General features: G+C 38.9%; 2 protein-coding genes across 2 annotated transcripts; both read right to left on the bottom strand.

The window, feature by feature from the left end:
- LOC119504079 (kinesin-like protein KIF3B) lies at positions 1–7,328 on the bottom strand. Its single transcript, XM_037796118.1, has 8 exons — positions 5,534–7,328; positions 5,342–5,443; positions 5,061–5,183; positions 4,254–4,372; positions 3,045–3,161; positions 2,101–2,215; positions 1,508–1,686; positions 1–533 (listed from the first exon to the last, which is right to left on the bottom strand). The coding sequence occupies exons 1-8, from the start codon at positions 6,935–6,937 to the stop codon at positions 410–412; spliced, it is 2,283 nt and encodes a 760-aa protein (XP_037652046.1). The 5' UTR covers positions 6,938–7,328; the 3' UTR covers positions 1–409.
- A 1,595-nt stretch (positions 7,329–8,923) lies between these two features.
- hadhab (hydroxyacyl-CoA dehydrogenase trifunctional multienzyme complex subunit alpha b) lies at positions 8,924–17,894 on the bottom strand. Its single transcript, XM_037746685.1, has 20 exons — positions 17,748–17,894; positions 17,009–17,050; positions 16,844–16,914; positions 16,608–16,741; positions 15,647–15,785; positions 15,426–15,545; positions 14,953–15,055; positions 14,636–14,758; positions 14,415–14,533; positions 14,121–14,177; positions 13,915–14,024; positions 12,588–12,722; positions 11,717–11,888; positions 11,523–11,609; positions 11,308–11,448; positions 11,053–11,121; positions 10,692–10,887; positions 10,458–10,572; positions 10,090–10,235; positions 8,924–9,641 (listed from the first exon to the last, which is right to left on the bottom strand). Exons 1-20 carry the CDS (start codon positions 17,812–17,814, stop codon positions 9,496–9,498), a joined length of 2,292 nt encoding a protein of 763 aa, XP_037602613.1. The 5' UTR covers positions 17,815–17,894; the 3' UTR covers positions 8,924–9,495.
- Between the last annotated feature and the right edge of the window lie 1,251 nt (positions 17,895–19,145).

Below are 19,145 nucleotides of genomic sequence, written 5' to 3'. Positions count from 1 at the left end.
GTGCTTCCGTGTAGATTGTGTTGGAGTCTTGTCTGAACAGCGTAGCCACACACAAGCGCGCATGGGACACCGACCCGGGTGATTTATACGTGTAAGAAGTTACAAACAGTCCCTTTAAAAATAAGAACTGTAAATACCCTCCAAACAATTCACTATATGTCTGGTTTCAGATGTTTGACTGTGCTATCCATTGAGACTATGCTAAGCCAAGAGAAACTACATAGTTTTTAGGCTACTGTCTTCCCGATTAAGTTAAATACATGCTTACTAAAGTGATTCTTTCTAAAAAAAAAAAAAGATGTGAAATTAATTTAAAATCAAGGCAAAATATTTCTTCCCATGTCTCCTCCTCGTCCTTTGTGCCACCTTAAACTAAGGCCAGCCCTGTGTACCGTTGTGTTGACACATATCAGGGGCTTGTCTGATCTGATGGAAGATAGGCAGCAGAAGACGGTCTTCGTCTCTGAGATGCTGATGTCAGAGTGGTGGATGATGAGGATGATGCCATGGATGCTGCTTGCGGTGCCTGATACCTGTAGACCATTAAAAAAAAAAAAGAAAATGATTAATTTATCATTTAAGATGCATTATATTTATTGTCCCACATCATAAAATAACCAAATGTATCTACAGGATTTAATGGGGTTGATCAATAGTAATATATCGGTATGTATTTAATCAAGTGCTGAGGCTTTTTAAAGAGGCATATACCAGTGGATTTGCATGTAAAATCTGGTATTTGTATGTAAAGTACATTTGGTATGTAGTTAAAGGGGAAAAAAACATGCAAAGACATGTGTATAGTGCTTTAAAACTCAGTTTCTGTGATTGTGATATATACATAAAGACAGTGCCCCTTCAACTAACACCACGTATACATGCTTATAACTGTATTTCAGAAACTAGGATTGACCAAACATTGTAGTGATGATGATTAAAGGTGCTAAATACAGGATTGAGAGCATTTCTATCACCTCTCAACGGCTCTCAACATGGCGATGGTGAGCTAACGGTGCTAACAGCGTTAATAGTGTAAACAACGGCAAAAGTGCTGACAGAGATAAGTGTTAACCTGAGGGGGAACCGGAGGGTGGATGCTACGCTTCCGTGGCGACGCCTTTATGAGCTATAACCGCTATATGAGAGTAGTGCAGAGCGGAGGCTGTGAGCTAACTAGCACGAACATGCACTAAAAGTACGTGCGGCCGGCCTGGCTATGTCAACAAAACAAGTAGAAGCTCTGATTACAAAACACGCAGAGGTAGAGAGACTTTATTGTCTGCTCAGGTAGACGTTACTCCTCTATATCTTTACATAGCACATAGTGGTTTGCTGCTATATTATTGCTATGGATATCGAATTTAGCGCCTTTAAAAATTCATGTCTTCTTCACATAACTTTGCTACAGCCATGTTCAGTCTTATCCTGTATTAACGCTCCTAAAAATAAGGGGAACTTTCAGCATCTGTAATCATGTCTTCCTCTCTCTCCGTCTCTGTTCTCTCACCAGGATTGGGATTTCCTGACCCGAGACGATGCAGCGCTCCTCTCTCTGATGGGAACAGTTACCAGAAAATCCCCCAGCAGCCTGGGAGTAAAGGCTCTCTCCAGATGAGCGCCGTTAAGGTTCAAGGTGAACATGGTCGGTGGAGACATGTCTAACTCCAACAGCATTATGTTCTCAGCCTGTAAGGACACATACAAGTCAAGTTTTAGTTAGAGTATAATATTAGAATTACATATGCAAATGCAAGTTGGCCTATAATTAAGTACAATTACTGCATGTGAATCACTATAATACAGGTAGGTAATTTAATTCCCCCGCCCCCAACCTTTATTTATTCCAAAAGACTGCATCCCTTGCTATTATTTCCCTTGCTATTATTTTTACAGTATTTTTTTTTATTTGCAATATTATATTGATAGTTCACTATCATAAGTTGCAAGCTGTGAATGGTCTCCATGGCTACCACAACCATCTTCACATCCTCCAGCTTCCAAGAAGGAGGCTGTGAACGTGGAAACAGGGTGCCTAAGAGACCACGATTTCACATCTCTGCCTCTGCTGTACTTTTTTTTGCCAACTGTCCGAGCACTGACCTGGTATCTAGATGGGGCCCCAGTTGCCGTGGAAACAGCCATCTGTGCATATTGGCTGATTGGCCTCTTGTATCCCACAGCTGAGAGAGGCCTTCTCTTGACCTGAGTGGGTGCACTGGGATAAAGACAAGGGAAGAGACGGATTTAGATTCAGTTTAATGCACATAACGGTTAAGACGCTTCTGGACCCCTAAGTGCCCCATATACGGTCGGCTGATCACAAAAATCCCCCGTTATCCCCTGTGTTATCTTCCATTCAGCTTTCCAACTGTCTCAGGAAAGAAAAATACCAAGGGGGTCTGGTCTTCTTTACATGAAGACATCTGTTTGGATATTGCACGTAAGGTCAGATTGCTTTACAGCCATTTAAAAAACGTCTGACTTTGGTGACTCCCAGTGGATGAACCAAAATAGACACTGTGGCTGACAGTAATGCAAAAACTTGAGCTATTAGAATAATTTGAAAGATGCTCTAATCACAATTATACAGAAGTAAACTCTGTTGTATAAGCAATCTATGACTTTTATTGAAGGAGGTCATTTGTATTTAATTTTTTTTCTTTTGCCATGCCCACTTTCCTTCAGCCTGCCTGATCTATTTATACTTCTGTTACTGATTTCCTACATTTCCCATAAAGTTTACCGGCAGCCCTGCAAATGCATTCAGGTGTAATATATGAAGGTCAAAATAGAAATAGCAGAGTTAAAGTTTTACCAGCTTTAAAGAAGCAATAAAAAACAACACAATATGCCTTACAGCTGCATTGCATCATGGTTTTATTTAGGTAATTGATGCTGCAGAAACTGGTATCTCTGCTGCTTCACCCAGCAGGTCAGTTTTATGCTCTATATGATTCATTTACAATTTGATTTGGAGGATTTTTCTTCCTTTACTGGACCACTTACGGTACATTACGTCAGCGATGTGTAATTAGATCACTGACCTCTCTGATGGGATGACCGGCTGGAGTCTCCACTGATCCTCCTCCCTGTCGAAGTGCAGCCTGTGCATGATCTTGTTCTTTTCTTCTGGAGGTATGAAGTTCTCAATCAAGAGATATCTGCAACGTGAAATACAAGGGTGTGTCAGCTGAGCTCACAGGAAGCACTCCATTAAAACAACAACAGAATCAAATAAAATACTTTAACTACTTCCCAGAGCATAAAACACACTATAAGAATACATGTAATAAACAGTTTTCCTTCATTTCTTTTAAAAAAAAAATGTTTATGCCTGGAAAATGATACGGTACACATGAATAAAAAAACATCCTATAATACAGTAGCACATATTTCTTGACAATGTCATCCCTCTGCCCATTAAACATACTCACTTAACAAGCAACACAAAACCTTTATATCCCTGTCTAGTTACAGTTTACATTCTGTCTGATCCCTCTCTGATTGAACAATATCATATCTAATATATCTAATTTAAAACAAAATGCTCTGACATGCCATTGATTTGTCTCTTGATCATAACAATATTTAGATATAGAGTAGGTATAGTCTGAAAAGTCAAAGGCATGTGAATTGTGTTGTTTGCTCCTTTTTTAATCAGATCATAAACTGTTCAAATAAAGTAGCATAGTTTTAACTGTATAGCAAAACAAATAACAATTTAGAGAATTCATCCAAATGAATATTTCTAATATCAGATATATTATAAACCACAATTCTGCAAATACAGTACAAGACCGCTTTTACTGCTTTTAATTAATGCTCAAAGTTTTTTGTAAAAAAATATTTTATAACAATATGCTAATGCCACCTTATCATGATTAAATAATACCTTTAGTTAACTCTTCATTCTAAATAGCACAACACAAAATCTGCTTTCTTTGTCTTTGCATGCCTGGGAAAGATGTAATAAAATAGAATAAGCTTATTTGCAAAATGTCAAACTATTACTTTAAGTGTGAAATCAGTTTTTTCTTGCCAAAAGCTCAATTGTTGCACAAATTGTTGTGCAAATACATTTCGAAGTCTTTGGGAGTTGAACTTCATTAAGATAATTAAAGGAATAAAATGAAGTATTTGTTGCATCTTCCTGTTTTATAATTATATGATGACGGTGATGAGAAAAAACAAGACGACAGATATAATGACATTGCATACAGTACAGGAGCACATTCACTAATGTGGCTACTCACTTGTACTTGAGTTCTCTGGTGAGTTCAGTCTGTGTCTGTTCAAGCTCCTGTCTGGTTATCACGTGTTCATCAATGACATCTCTCGTCTCCGCCCTCACCAGCTGCAGTTTGGCATACAACTGTACCGAAGAGGAACAAATAAATTAATAATACGGCTGGGCGATATGGCTAAAATCTTCTATCCCAATACAGGTCATTTCATATCTTGATAAAATAATATATATATCACAATATAGCATGTTTTCTGGTAATTCAATAATTAAATAGTCTTTATGAAATAACAACATGGTAAAGCCTATTTTTGTATGCTCCTTTGTGAATTAAATACTTACAAATGAAAAGTATTTTCTCATTTTAAGAAATTAAGTTCAAAATGAACAAAATAGTTTCAAGTGAAATTATAGAGAAAAATAATTAAATATTGGCCTAGCCTATATGGTGATAGAAACCATATAGAAAAGTATAGATGATAGACATTTTCATATTGTTTTGAGGATATATATCGTCATATTGCCCAGCCCTAATTACCATATTACTGGTGCCACTAAAGCTGTAAGATGTTTATATAAAACACACACTAAGGGCCTAAATCAGAATGCAAATGTGTATGTATGTATGTATATATATAAGAAGACAAGTGGAAAAATCTACCAACAAGAAAAGAGAAATTTAGTTATTCTTAAACACCAATAAAATATGATATCAGTCCAGATAAGCCTGGATTCACCAGTGTCACCTCTGCTGGTGACGTCTCCCTTCAAACTGATTAAATGAAATAGCTTCTGTGAAGCGGGTGAGTCATCTTACCCTCTTCAGCTTTTTAGTCTTATGTTCCACCTCCTGCTGCAGGGAGGAGAACGTCTCTCTCATCTCCAAGGTCTCCTCGTCCTGCAACATCATCTGCTGCTGCATCTCTCGCTCTCGTCTTATCTGAAAATCACACATTCAGCTCTCGTAAAAGATCAATGCAAACAGTACACCTTTAAAAAAATCCTCACAATCATATTTCTATTAGAATGAATGGTAACACAAAAGTAAAGGAGAATAAAAAAAACATCAAAAAGCATTATATTATTATTGTTTTATACCTGTACTGCAATTTCTTGCCTCTTCAGCTCCAGCATCTTTTGCTGCTCATTGGTGTGATCAATTATAGTCTTTCCTCCCACTAACAGTTTGCTCTCCATCGCCTGTGAACAAAGACATACAATGAATTATTTATGTTAATTTCTTTTGTTCTACCAGTGTCTCATTTATCACACACTGTGCTTTATTAGTACCTTATATTTCTCAATGATCTTCTCCACAGCATCTTGATCCCACTGCATGTCCACTAAACTTTTCCTGTTTTCATTCAGGTGCTTTAACTTCTCGCCGTTCCCCAGGCAGCTCAGAGCTTTGGGGATGTCACCTCCATCTTTCACATGATGTCTCACCTCTGGTTCATCCTCAAAAGCCTTCCACACATCCGCATCCCTCTCTCTGAACATCTCCTCGTCCACACCAGCCATGCTTTTACTCAGTCTTTTGCTGTTCCTCCTCCTCCTCCTCTCCTTCGCCAGCATCCCTCGCTCCTCCAGTTGGGCTTTCAAGCGTGCAATCTCCTCCTGGAACTCCCTCAGCAGGGCATCTTTGGGATCCTCGTTAATCCGAGGTTTGTTCTTTATGTTCTTGGCCCGGCTGGCGTACCTCAGCGTGGCCAGGGATTCATCAAAGTTCTTGTGCGACGGCCCCACTGTTGCTATCATGACTGTCTTTGCGTTGCCCCCCAGTGAGTCCTGGAGCAAGCGGGTCAGTTTGGAGTCTCTGTACGGGACGTGGGTGCTCTTCCCGTCCACTAAAGCCGAGATGACATTCCCCAGCGCTGACAGGGACAGGTTGATCTTGGCTGCTTCCTTTAATCGCTTCCCTTTCGCACCTGTCTTTTTCTGGCGCTCGCTGCCAGCCAGGTCAACCATGTTGAGCTTCCCAACTCGGATGTGGTCCTCGCCATCTGGCCCTGCCTCACTGCACTCCACGGTTATGAGAAAAATGGCATGGGACCGAGAGCTGCGTTCGTTCATGTTGGTGAACCCCACAGACCTGGACTGGTTGCCTATGTTCATCACATGCTCAATCTCAGTGGCGTTCTTCGTGACCACTGAGGACAGATCTCTCACATAAACACCAAAATCAGGGTTCTCCTTAAGCTCCAGCTTTTTGTTGTTGTCTTTGCACAGCAGATCTCTGATTTCCTCCTGGTAGATCTCAAGATACGATGACCTCACCAGGTATTTCTGGTTCTGAGTCCTGGATATTTGGGTGAAAATGTGCTGGAATGAATTTGGTATGACCCCTCTCATGTCTGGGTCGTTTGACACCCCTTGCATGGTGTGTGTCTTACCTGTCCCAGTCTGTCCATATGCAAATATGGTCCCATTAAAGCCCTGGAGTACAGACTCCACCAGAGGTCTCACAGCATCGTCATAGATGTCTCTCTGCTTTGACTCCCAGCCGTACACTGAATCAAAGGTGAATACTTTCATTGGCTCATCAGGTGGTGCTTTTGGTTTCCTCAGGGTGATCTGCCCCAGTCTGTCATCAATCTGCAGGATGTTTTCACAGTCTGGTGTCTCCTCTCTCCTGCTGAACGGCCGACAGCGAACCACCACCCTCACAGACTCGCATATTTTGCTTTTAGACATCTTTTTTAGTCAGAAATAAAAACGATAAAAAGCCATTTTCCTCTTCTAGGGCGCGGTCCTCTCTTTCTCCTTGCAGGTGCAGCAGCAGCTTCACTTTCCTTTCCTACCTCATGTGAGCAGCTTCCTTCATCCTCATCTCCATCATCTCCGCCCTCATCCCTCCGAATAGAAGCGATGTGTCACAAGATGTTAGAGGATGCTGAGGAGAAACAGGCCGGCCCAGCCCACACAGCTTCCCTGCTGTACACACCCTGCTCTGCGGACAATAGACACCACACATGTGACCTGCGCGACCAATCTGATTGGAGCAAAATCTCCTCCTGGTTCACAGCGATGCTCTCATTCTGTAACCGAGATTAATTACCCTCCAACCAGCACCTGGATATGGAGGACCAAGAGAGTCACGGAAATAATAAAATAAAATATTTAATTGATTAATAACTAATTGTACAATAAAGAAATGTATGTATGTATTAAAGCTGAAGTAGGCGAGATTGGAACAAATATGATTAAAAAAAGTTATTTTTATAAAGCGGTCGCTATATCGTGACAGTAGTGCATGAAACATGTAACGTGAACGTTACTCTATGTTCTCCGGTGCTCCTAACGCAGTGGCGGCTGGTGGAAATTTTTCTAGGTAGGGCTGTACCACATCCAATCAATTTCAGCAAACATCCCGGTATGATATAATGCAAAAAAAAGTGAAGGTATCAAAAACACATTACTACTTTGAAGTTAAATAATTAACAATTATTTTATTCCAACAGGAAGAGTAAAATAAAATAAAAATAAAATAAATAATGCTTTGAAAACACAACAGTATAACATGTTCTCAGTGGTGGAATGTAACTAAGTACTTAAGTACAATTTTGAGGTACTTCTACTTTACTTGAGTATTTCCTTGTTCTGCTACTTTCTACTTCTACTCAACTACATCTCAGAGGGAAATATTAGACTTTTTACTCCACTACATTCATCTGACAACTTTAGTTACTTTACAGATTCAGATTATTAATACAAAATATAATCACATTATAATCAAATTACACATATTACTGGGTGCACTCCATATTTAAAACACACAAATATTGACAATTTGTATAATTTGTATTATTATTATTATTATTAGTAGTAGTAGTAGTAATGTTTTATTAGTGTGTGATTCAGGGAGGGCGGCGCCCTAGCACCCTCTATTGGCCGGCTGCCACTGATAACTAATTGTACAATAAAAAATAGGCATTAATACTTGTTTATAAATGTATGTATTAAAGCTGAAGTAGGCGAGATTGGAGCAAATATGATTCAAAAAAGTTATTTTTATAAAACGGTCGCTATATCGTGACAGTAGTGCATGAAAAGGGTAACCTGAAAAAAATCATGTGCCTCTGTGTCCTCCGGTGCTCCTAACAGCATCTGCAAGATTTCACAGACCGGAGGAAAACAAGCAGTAAGAGCTGATTTTAAGGCCCGCTGTCCAGCTGCTGTCTATGCGAGCCGGCTGTCAATCACTCGCGAAGTCCGATAAAACGGTCAAACTAGGCAGCGCTGATCAAATATGAATCAATGTTATGTTACGTTAATGCCTATTTCTTTCCTCAAATGTTTCCAGAATCATCTTGTAGTTCACTGTTTAGCTGTAAAATGAGAAAGTTTGTGACGCCGCCACCATTGTGAAATCTGGTGAAGGGATGCCAAGTACCGGTCACATGACTGGAGCACAGCCAATAGGAACGCACTCTCAATGTAATGACCTGTGATTGGTCAAAGTCTCCCATCACAAAAACAAAGCCATGAGGAGGTGCAGAAGTCTATTTTCTCAGAACATTTGAATTTATCAATTCATTAATGTATTTTTAACAAAAAAATGTTTTTAAATGCCTATTTTTATTGTACAATTATTCATTAATTAATTAAATGCCTTATTACTATTTCTGTGACTCTTGTGGTCCTCCATACCTGAATGCACCTTGAAGAGAAAAAAGCAGGTTTGATTCAATAACAATTTTATTTAGGCTTCACATTTACAACTTTGTTCAAACCAGGCCAGAACATCCTTAATGTACAAAAAAGAAAGCCAGTCACTGAACCATACGGGTAGACATTCATTAATAATGAAGAATTAATTTGCCGGTTGGAAAATATTTGAATTTTATTGCCTCCACAGTCTCTTTACATCTACAATGTGTGAATACTTAACCTCCATCTGCCCTTCAATCTATACATCCTCATCAAGTAAATCAATAATGTTAAAGTACAAAAAAAACAAACATCCAATTTTGCTGACATTACACCCACTTTATTAGGTGCACCAGCTTAAATTAGTAATATGACAGTCCTGTAATAAATCTTATTTTCATTAAGGTTATAATGTTAGGTGTTGGTTGGGGTTTAGGACTGCTGTATTACACTGCATTAGTTTTAGCTAGGTGTACCTAATAAACTGGCAACATTGAGTGTATTTTCAGTATCTTTGCCCCCACTTGTGATATAAATGTTAGGCACATTCTAGTGGCAGATTGGAGGTCTATTGAAAGCTACTGGCACACACGGCGAGTCGGTCACTTGTGAAATTTCTTGCTGGAATCCTTCGCGTGATCCAGAAGGAGCTGGCACGGCGTGAAGTGATTCCCGTAGACGGATTCATAGAGCCTCATCTTCTCCACCAGCTTGTCAGCGCCAAAGCTGTCCACGAAACGGAAAGGTCCTGGAAGTAGTAAGATACTATGTTAGAAATGTTGTCACAGGAGGATACATGTTAAATAAATAATAGGGATGTTTGCTCTAGGATTGTTTTCATTTCTCTATGAACACCAGAGGGGTGTTTCATAAAGCCAGATTACTAGTTAAACCGGGCTTATTTCAGTAAATCAACAAGTCTGGAAATGTATTCTTCCAGACTAGCCTGGTTTGGGTCAGGTTGGTTTTCAGGCTTAGCTTCACTTCAGGCTAGACTGAGTTACTGACCTATAAATAACACTACATTAACAGCTAAATTGGTCCCTATTTCATCCTAAAATGCTTTGTCACTACAATTCCTGGGCTTTCAAATTCACTAGAACTAAAGGACACCCTTTATGCTCTTTTCATTGACAGAGGAAGCAGCCTCGGAGCACAAGCGGCTCAGATGACCATGACTAAGGTTGAACCCTGACCTCCGAGACAGGGGGGGAATCCCAGCCCAAACACGGCGCCGATGTCTCCCTCCAAAGGGCTGTTCAAGATGCCCTCCTGCAGACACATCACGGCTTCGTTGACGAACCGGGAAATGAGCCTGTACTGCACATCAGAGTCTGAAGAACTGTAGAAACAGTCACAAGTAAGAACAGAGTAAACTTGTTAAAATCAGTCTTATGTAATATAATATCAGGGCTCGAGGTCTTCTTTTGTCTTGTAAAGTAACAAATGGAACAATTTGTCCAAATCAACAGCACGTACTTATACTTGCAATGATAAGACGAGGTGCATAGTGTGTCTTAAATCACTGCATTGCTACCTCTGCAATTGTCCAGTGTCAACTTACACAGCAGGGTTTGGTGTCAGCTTGAATTTCTCAAGGATATCTCCGATTTCTGGGTTCACTTCTTTGGTCTTGAGTCCTGGCGTGTAGACGTAGCAACCCTTTCCTGATTTGCGGCCTTGAGAAAAAACAAAAAAGCAAGGATTAATACATATTTAATACATGTACACGTATATCAAACTGAAGGACTTTATCCAACTAAAACTGGGCACAATCCTTCAATGTGACCACCCGTACCCTTGAATCCCATGTCCACCATGGTCTTCAGAACCTCCACATTTCCACCACCAAAGCGGGAGCCGAAAGCTTTGCCGAGGTCCTCGGCCACGTGGGTGGCGACGTCGATACCGACTTCATCAGCCAGTGCGGCTGCACCGATGGGGAACCCAAAGCCTGTGGTGAGTGCATCCAACTTCTTGGGGTCAACTCCTTCCTGTATGTGCAAATAGATCAATTATTAATATGTATGACAACTATCCCGGAATAATTAATATGCTTTGCTCAAGTAAGACAACTCTGTCCATCTTAGGTCCTAAATCCTACCGTACACAAAAACAGTGTTCTCAGCTGCATTTTCAACTGTAGTAATACTACTAACCTGAAGTACTCGTACTACTTCAGACAACATGGGAGCCAGACACCTTGTCGTATAGAACCCCGGTCCATCCTGCAAAGAAATAAATGTAATATTTTATTGAAGTGCAATAATGTTAAAATTATTCACATGAATCATCATTACTTCTACCACTTTACAACGTGTTGGTCATTTGTTGTAATTTTAAAAGTTTAAAAAAAGATTGATTGGTTCGTGACTACACAGGGAAAGAAGGAACAAACATAACGCTAAACTCACCCCGACAACTATGATGACTTTGCCCTGCTTCAGGCCGACGGCCACAGCCGAGGCTGTAGTGTCCTTTGACGTCTGATCGGTAGTTATAATCTCCAGGAGCTGCATCTTGTCCACTGGAGAGAAGTAGTGCATCCCAATAACCTGAGGATACACAGAAAATATTCAGCAACTGTTTTCTTTAATTTAGAAGTACTTTTAAACTCCCAGGTCCATACCTTGTCTGGTCTCTTGCTGGCAGCAGCGATATCCTTGATGGGCAGAGCAGACGTGTTGCTGGCAAATATGCAGTGAGGGGAAACCACCTGCAGACAAACGTTTATGTTAATACCATGTACTAATATTTACAACTAAGTGAGTAAATCATTTTTTGTAACAAAGGCCTATTAAGCCTCTTTTCAGTCACACTTACAGCCTCCACCTCCTTCAGGACTGCATGCTTGATGTTAATGTCTTCAAACACAGCTTCAATAACCATGTCGGCCTTTTCAAAGCCGCTGTAATCCAGCTGGCCGGTCAAGTTGGACAGTATGGAGTCTCTCTGAAATGACGTGATGTTCTTCTTTTTGGTCTTGTCATTGAGCCTTGTTTAAAATAAGACGCACATTTTAGATCACAGCATATTTGTGCTACAAAATTTACTTTCAAATATCATATTTCATAGCTGATTTGAAAGGTTATTCTGTCGTTAGACTGGAACTATATCTACACAAATTTACAGTCAGGATGTGAATTAAATACTTGAAGGAATACTTCACCCCCAAAATGATAATCTGTACATCAATTACTTACCCTGTGTTATCTTGAATTCTTAAAGAAAATTGTTTTTCTTGCATGCCTCCATGGTGAACAAAGTATGCAAAAACTGAGAAGTCTTGATAAATTGAAGTAAATTGAGATTACGTTTAATAACAGCAAAACTATATCAAAACATCCGTTTACAAACTCTCACACAACTCGTTCAGTATGATCCAAGTCTCATTTATCCAGTCGTATGCTAACTATTTCCCAAACACATGCATCTTTGCTAAAACCTTACTATTTAAAACACTTCCGGTGTGTTTGCATGTGTAAACGGATGTTTTGATATAGTTTTGCTGCAAGACTTTTCTCCGTTTTTGGATTCTTCGTTCGCCGTGGAGGCATGCAAGAAAAACAAAGTTTTCTTCAAGAAGAAAACGGGGTGAAAAATTGATATACAAATGGTCATTTTGTAGGTCAAGTATTCCTTTAACCTGCTGTTAAAAAAACATCCTCAATGACCAAAACAACTGATAACCCACCCTTTGTAAACCTGCTGTTCTCCCCTGGCCAGTCCAGGCAGAGCGGTGTCCTTCAGGATCGTGTGCACACCTTTGTCCACAGTCACCTGGGCGATACCTGCTCCCATCAGACCTGCTCCCAAGATGGCAAGGGTCCTGGTGGTACACAACAAAAACAGACAATTTATCTACCAATAGAGAATAGTAGATGATAGAAAGACTCTTATACTTCTTTTAAACCAAAGCTTAGCCTCAGGATAGTCTGCTGTTTGCCATGTAAATGTGTCAACAAGAGTGTCAGATGTGGCTTTGTCATTAGTTCCTCTGTATTTTACCATGACCAAACAACAGGGCTCCTGCAGCTTGAGGCAAGTTAGATTTACAGTTTTTCTCATTCGCTTTGGCTCAATTCTTGAATGAGAATTGTTTTTTTATCAAAACAATAACTTAAAATCTCTGAACAATAAAGTGTGTTGTTCACAACAGATTCTAATTTCTCATTCATTCAAGCAAATTGCACGTGTCTTGGCACATGTGCAAAAGAGTCAGTACAATAACTACTTGCACATGTCTTGCTGATCAAAACTGATCAGTTGATTCTCAGTGAAACTGTCTTCACAACTTCTAAACATTACTTTATTGTTTGAGCCACCACATGCAAAATTATCCATTCAATTATCAAAATCTGTCAAGACATACATGTATATTCAATAAATATCTATGACAAGGTGTTGCGTACTTTGAAGAGGTAAAATTTGATGATTTTTGCTTTACTTATTTTTGGCATGGATGTCATTTTGTGGCAAATTTTCTGCTCTCCGTAAATGATGACACAAACCAAAAAATATTCACATTTAAGAAGCTGGAATTAGAGAATTTTTCCTTTTTTTCCCTCTTAAAACAATTACTCAAATCGATTATCAAAATAGTTTAATTTAATAATTAATTAATTATACTTGATTAATTTAATAGTTGACAACTAATTGATTGCAGCTCTAAATATGAGTGTTGTTGGCTCCGCTGTCCTGATCTGCGTGACGTTAATGTGAGAGGCATTCAGTAAATTATTTAAAAAAATAGATGTTGTCATTTATTTTTGAGATTTTAAATTTGAATGTCAAAAAAAAGTTAAATAAAATCATGCTTCCCATGTCTTAGCATTTTAAGACTTTTCAATGATTGAGTTAAGACATTTTAATACCTTATTTTTAGATTAATTAATTTGATGCCTTCAAGACTTTTAAGGATCTATAATAACCCTGCAACAAACTGGTCTGAAGGTTGAACATGTGTTAATTGTCTCACATCACAAACACAAGCTCAGTATGTGAAGGTGATAAGAACTTACTTTACGTCTTTTTGAGGAACTCCAAAGCGGTTCTTCTTGCACACAACCTGACCTTGGTAGAGACCAATCAGGGCTGCTGATTCTGAGGTTTTCGCCAAATGACCAAAGTTCTGTGACAAACATGAAAATTGGTGATATTCACTTACACAATGTAATACTGTAAATACTGAATTTGCCAATGATGTGAGCCAACAACCCTTCCTTACCTGAGACTCAGATAAGTATCCAGCGACGGGGCCTTGTTCTATTCCAGTCTTCGCACACTGAGAAGGGGAAAAATTTCAAGTCATGTTAAATAAATATGAGACCAACTTTCTAAAAATATTCTACGAGGATTAACAAAGCAGGGAAAGCAAATTAGACAGAGTCTACACCAAGATTTTCCAAACCAATTATTAAAAAATACAGTCGCATGCTGGTTTACTCCAAAAGGTCAATATTTTTCAGATTTTAAAAAAATAGTTGTCGAGAGTTATTGCTTAGAAAAAGTTTTTACTTACTTCGATTATTTTCAGGGGTGCTGGATAAAGTCCCTTGCTCTGCTTCATAACTTTACTCTGGACAGTTTTGTAAATCTGATTCCGCACAAACTCAAAGCTCATAACGTAGTCTTGAATTTCTGTGGAGAAAGAACATTAACGCTTTAATGTGGTATTTTTATATTCATGAACTTAAATGACTACAAAGAATCAAAATGCTCAATAAATGCAGCACGACTTACTCTCCATCTTGCCTTTCGCTTTGCTGAGAGGGATCTTCTTATTGGCGATCCCTCTGGCATAGTCAATAGCAACTTCCTCAAGGTAGTCTATTGTTCTTTCCTCTGGACTCTTCAGTCCAGGTCCTATACACGAGCGGGACAAGATACATTTTGACAATTAATTCTAACCTTAAAATCAACTGATGCACAGTATCATACAGTGTTACATTGAGAATTACTGACTAGAGATTACAATTTCTACAGGTGGTAATACTTTAAAACTACCCATTTGAAGCAGTTCAATGATATTTAATTATATGCGAGTCAAGATAGCTTACCTAGGGGGTCTATAAGTTGGTTGACCAGCCCCATCTTCTTGGCTTTATCAGCTCGGATATTTCTTCCTGTCAGCATCATGTCAAAGGCATTGGGTAGACCAACCTGCAGGTAATAAAAGAAAACATATGTGAAGTGATTTATCATCAATATTGAGTGTGTTGTGCTGCGTACAGTGCCTATAATATTTCGTCATGTGATGGACAGAGGTAAGTCATAATCCTGTGTTTTGGAAGACAGGGTTGTTGAATACTAGACATGATGGGCAGGGGGAAATAATCTGTTTGCAGGATCTCCGCGGTGCGCGTAAACATCTTAAACCAATTGTGAGCGTTAACCAGATTATTTTGCTTTACAGCCTAGCCATTTCAGGTCTGGTCCTGACACAAGATACTATTATAGGACACTTTCTGTGTTGTTTTTGTACTTAAATAATTCAAACAGGAAATTTAGGGAATATGAATCCAGTACTAACCATTTTGGGGAGTCTCTGAGTACCGCCAGCTCCCGGTAGAAGCCCCAGCATCACTTCAGGAGTACCAAGAACTGTTTTCTTGCTCTTTGTTGCAATTCTGTACTGGCAGGCGATGGCAAACTGAAATGCAAAAGAAGCCCATTAGATAAGACATTATTATCAATCATCCTAGTCAAATATAGTCAAACATATAGTTGGTTGCTGAAATACGTTTTGTTTACCTCCAAGCCTCCTCCTAAGCAGGAGCCGTTGATGGCGGCAACAACGGGTTTGGGAGATTTTTCAATCCGGTCGAACATCTTCTGCCCTGCCTGAGAAAGTGCGGTGACCTCTTCTACACTGTTGCAGCCCTGGATCATACTGTAACAGATGTGACGTATATCAAAAGAAAATCCAAGGCATGGCAATTTTGACAATTCATTCAAATATAATAAAAGATCATAATTTAGACGATCCATAATATAAATTAGTTTTGTGTTTCAGCAACAACGTTTTAATTTAAGACAAGTCGTAAGTAGACAAAGAGATGCGATTCACATAGTAACCGGTTAATTATAATGTACAAGAAATAACCAAATAAGTCACACAATTACAGGACTAAAGCGCCACACACATTCAAAAATTAAAGAGGACCTATTATGATTATTTCCAGGTGCATACTTGTATTTTGGGTTTCTACTAGCACATGTTTACATGCTTTAATGTTCAAAAAACACTTTACTCTTCTCATACCGGCTGTGCTGCAGCACCTCTTTTCACCCTGTGTCTGAAACGCTCCGTTTGAGCTCCTGCACGCTCATATGACATATCCTGTTCTGCAGGCTTCCTGGAAGCTGTATGCGGCTGTAATAATGGACATATTGACTGTAATTCATCACTTTTATTATCTTATAATACACCCATGCGCTGTATGCTGTAAGCCTGTATCGTGGTAGATGTATTAACGTCTTTGCCTAACTAGCCACTAGGCAGGTATTATACAAATGTGTTACATCACCACGTTATGGAAGAAAAGCCAGGACTTCAAGCAAGGCGTTTCAGGCAGATCAGGAGCAGTGTTTCTGTGAAGGATAGTAACTCCCTTTTGGCTCTATAACTTTGTAGACCTTTTACATGAAACTATACACAAAAGCATAATAGGTCCTCTTTAATATGCAGTTTGACTAATGAGATGTATCTTACTTAATATCAGCTCCTGCGATGAAGCATCCCGGCTTTGAGGAGATGAGGACAGCACTTTTGACAGCATCATTTGCCCACACTTCCTCCATCACTTCTTCCATCTCCTTTTGCATTTGGATTGACAGCGTGTTGACCTGGAGGGAGAAATTACCATAATAGGTTCACATTACACCCGCAATAATTCAGAAGTGAAAACAGGTCACATTAATTTTTTTTTTTTTAAAAGGAGCTCACACCTTGGAGTTTGGGTCGTTCATCCGTATGACAGCAACATCGTCCTTGACTTCATAGTTCACATGGGTTCGGGCTAAAAATAGAAAGGGAAGATAATGTTCAGTGAGGAAATAATTGTGTCACCTATTTTTACACATATTCTATATAAATGTGAATTTTTGAATTACCTAGCATTGCAGGAGCCACTGAGAAGGTGCGACAAGTACCACCTGTAAAAAAGGGAAAAGACAGTAAGCCATGTCATGTGTGTAACAGACTTTACACCTCATTCAACCTGCTGTACATGGCTTAGCTGCTTCACCCTTATGTCTATATTATAAACCTTATATTATATAAACCCTAAACACAAGCTGTCCTCGTAAAACACACACATGGCATGTCTAATGAGACTTTTAGATAGTGTTGCCATGACCTCAGACAGTCTCAGCCATGCTGTGTAACCCAGTGGAGGAATGACCCTTCACCTACATTCTCCACCTGCCATTCAGACAGACAGACAGTAGCCATCACAGTGGCCAATCACTGGCTTCATATCTCTTTATTAAAACTGTCTTAACAGGAACATCTTAAGAGTCTAAAGTCTGATTTAAAACCTTTAATGTTGAATCAGCTAACTGAATGGGCTAACATTAGCTCGCACTTAAGTTAGTTTACACTTAAAGTTTGCTCACTAAAACAAAAAAAAGTTCCACTTTCAATGAATATTCTGGTTAAACTTCAATTGAGATATATTATATGTTAGCTGAATAAACGAAAAGATCATGTTTGAAGCACCAACACACATTTCTGTATAGCATTCTCCGAAGCTAACAAGCTAATTATCCATCTAGGTCACATTAATCATGTTATTTTCAGTATCTTTATCCATTCTTTAATGTTTAAACACTAAATGTATTGAGTCTCTACCTGTGAAGAGAGCGTATCTCCTTGATGTGAACCTGGAAAGAACACCTAGGGCTCGTACACCAGCCATGTTGGGAGCGGAGGTCAGTGGAGTAAAGTGAAGCTCGCTAGCTTGCTGTCAAAGTGCCTGAGAGGGAAGTAAAGAATAGGCCACTTCCTGATTAGTCAGATCAGAATCTGATTGGCTGTCAGTGAAAATACCCGCATCCCATTGGCTGACTCTGAGGAGCTCGCAGCTCATTGGTCGTTCAAGGACTACAAAACTCATCTGATTCTTCCCAGGCCTGAATTCGACCATCTGAACGCAGACGAGGGGAAAGTATTTGTTTTAAATCCACTTTATCATTCAATTTTTTTTATTTTTTTTTCAATATTTAACCCTACTGTTGTCCTCGGGTCAAATTTGACCCGTTTTCAAACTTCATTATATCATAAATATGGATTTCTTTCATCTAATTGCCCCAAAATAACATGGATGGTTGCCTACTCAAAACAATATTCTGACTAAAAGTTTACATATACCAGTATGTGATAATACATCAACATTATGTTCCTCTGATAATAACTTTAGTCAAAATAATTCTGCTTCTTTTTTACTTAAGAATTAGGTATAATTTCACGGAAATTAGGTTTATTAACCTTAATTTCCTCCCAAAAAGTGTAAAACTTAATAATTAGGAATGAAGTTGGCCAAAAAGGTGTAACACAGAACTGGGTGATAGTTTATACAGTATTCTTTATAAAAAGTCAAACCAGACCGGGTTAATTTTGACCCGGGAAGACAAAAGTTGCATGGTCGATGGGAAGACAACAAATATGAAAAAATGTTGTCATTACAAATGTGTGCAAACCTGCAATGTAAAAATAATAATTATCACACTAAATGAAAGCAATAGCAGATAATAATGCACGCAGTGCACTTTCATAGACTAAGCTACTGGAGTTACCCTGCAATATATTCATTTTTAACAATCTCTTCTGCACTATATTCACTTTTTTAACAGTCGTGTATCACAGCTGTTACCCTGCACTATATTCACTTTTTTAATAGTCCTGTATCACAGCTGTTACCCTGCACTATATTCACTTTTAACAGTTTTTCTTCATCTCCTTGTATTTTTATATCTGGTATATTTTTTTGTACTTTGTACTTTGCACTACTAACTTTTTTACTGCCTTTTTACTAACATGTTTTGCACTACGGAACTGTGATGCTGGAAACTTGAATTTCCCTCAGGATCAATAAAGTTACTATATCTATCTATCTATCTATCTATCTATCTATCTATTTATCTATCAATAGCAGCATGCTGCCACAAGGGGGAGGCAGAAATCAGTTTGAGAGACTCTTAAACTTTACACAGAGTAAAATTAACTGTAGCTACAAAATTTTGGAAAGAT

The sequence above is a fragment of the Sebastes umbrosus genome, chromosome 16, assembly GCF_015220745.1.
Source record: "Sebastes umbrosus isolate fSebUmb1 chromosome 16, fSebUmb1.pri, whole genome shotgun sequence".
NCBI lineage: Eukaryota > Metazoa > Chordata > Actinopteri > Perciformes > Sebastidae > Sebastes > Sebastes umbrosus.
Note: the sequence above shows the minus strand (reverse complement) of the source record. Positions and strands in the feature narration are given on the sequence as shown.

Coding starts and splice junctions, on each gene's coding strand:
- LOC119504079 (XM_037796118.1), bottom strand. CDS start 6,937: ATGTCTAAAAGCAAAATATGCGAGTCTGTGAGGGTGGTGGTTCGCTGT. Junction 5,444..5,533: donor AGATCATTGAGAAATATAAG/GTACTAATAAAG, acceptor CTTTGTTCACAG/GCGATGGAGAGCAAACTGTT. Junction 534..1,507: donor GTCAGGAAATCCCAATCCTG/GTGAGAGAACAG, acceptor AATGGTCTACAG/GTATCAGGCACCGCAAGCAG.
- hadhab (XM_037746685.1), bottom strand. CDS start 17,814: ATGGCTGGTGTACGAGCCCTAGGTGTTCTTTCCAGGTTCACATCAAGG. Junction 14,178..14,414: donor CACCCCTGAAAATAATCGAA/GTAAGTAAAAAC, acceptor TCCCCTTCTCAG/TGTGCGAAGACTGGAATAGA. Junction 10,573..10,691: donor GGTGGACATGGGATTCAAGG/GTACGGGTGGTC, acceptor TTTTTTCTCAAG/GCCGCAAATCAGGAAAGGGT.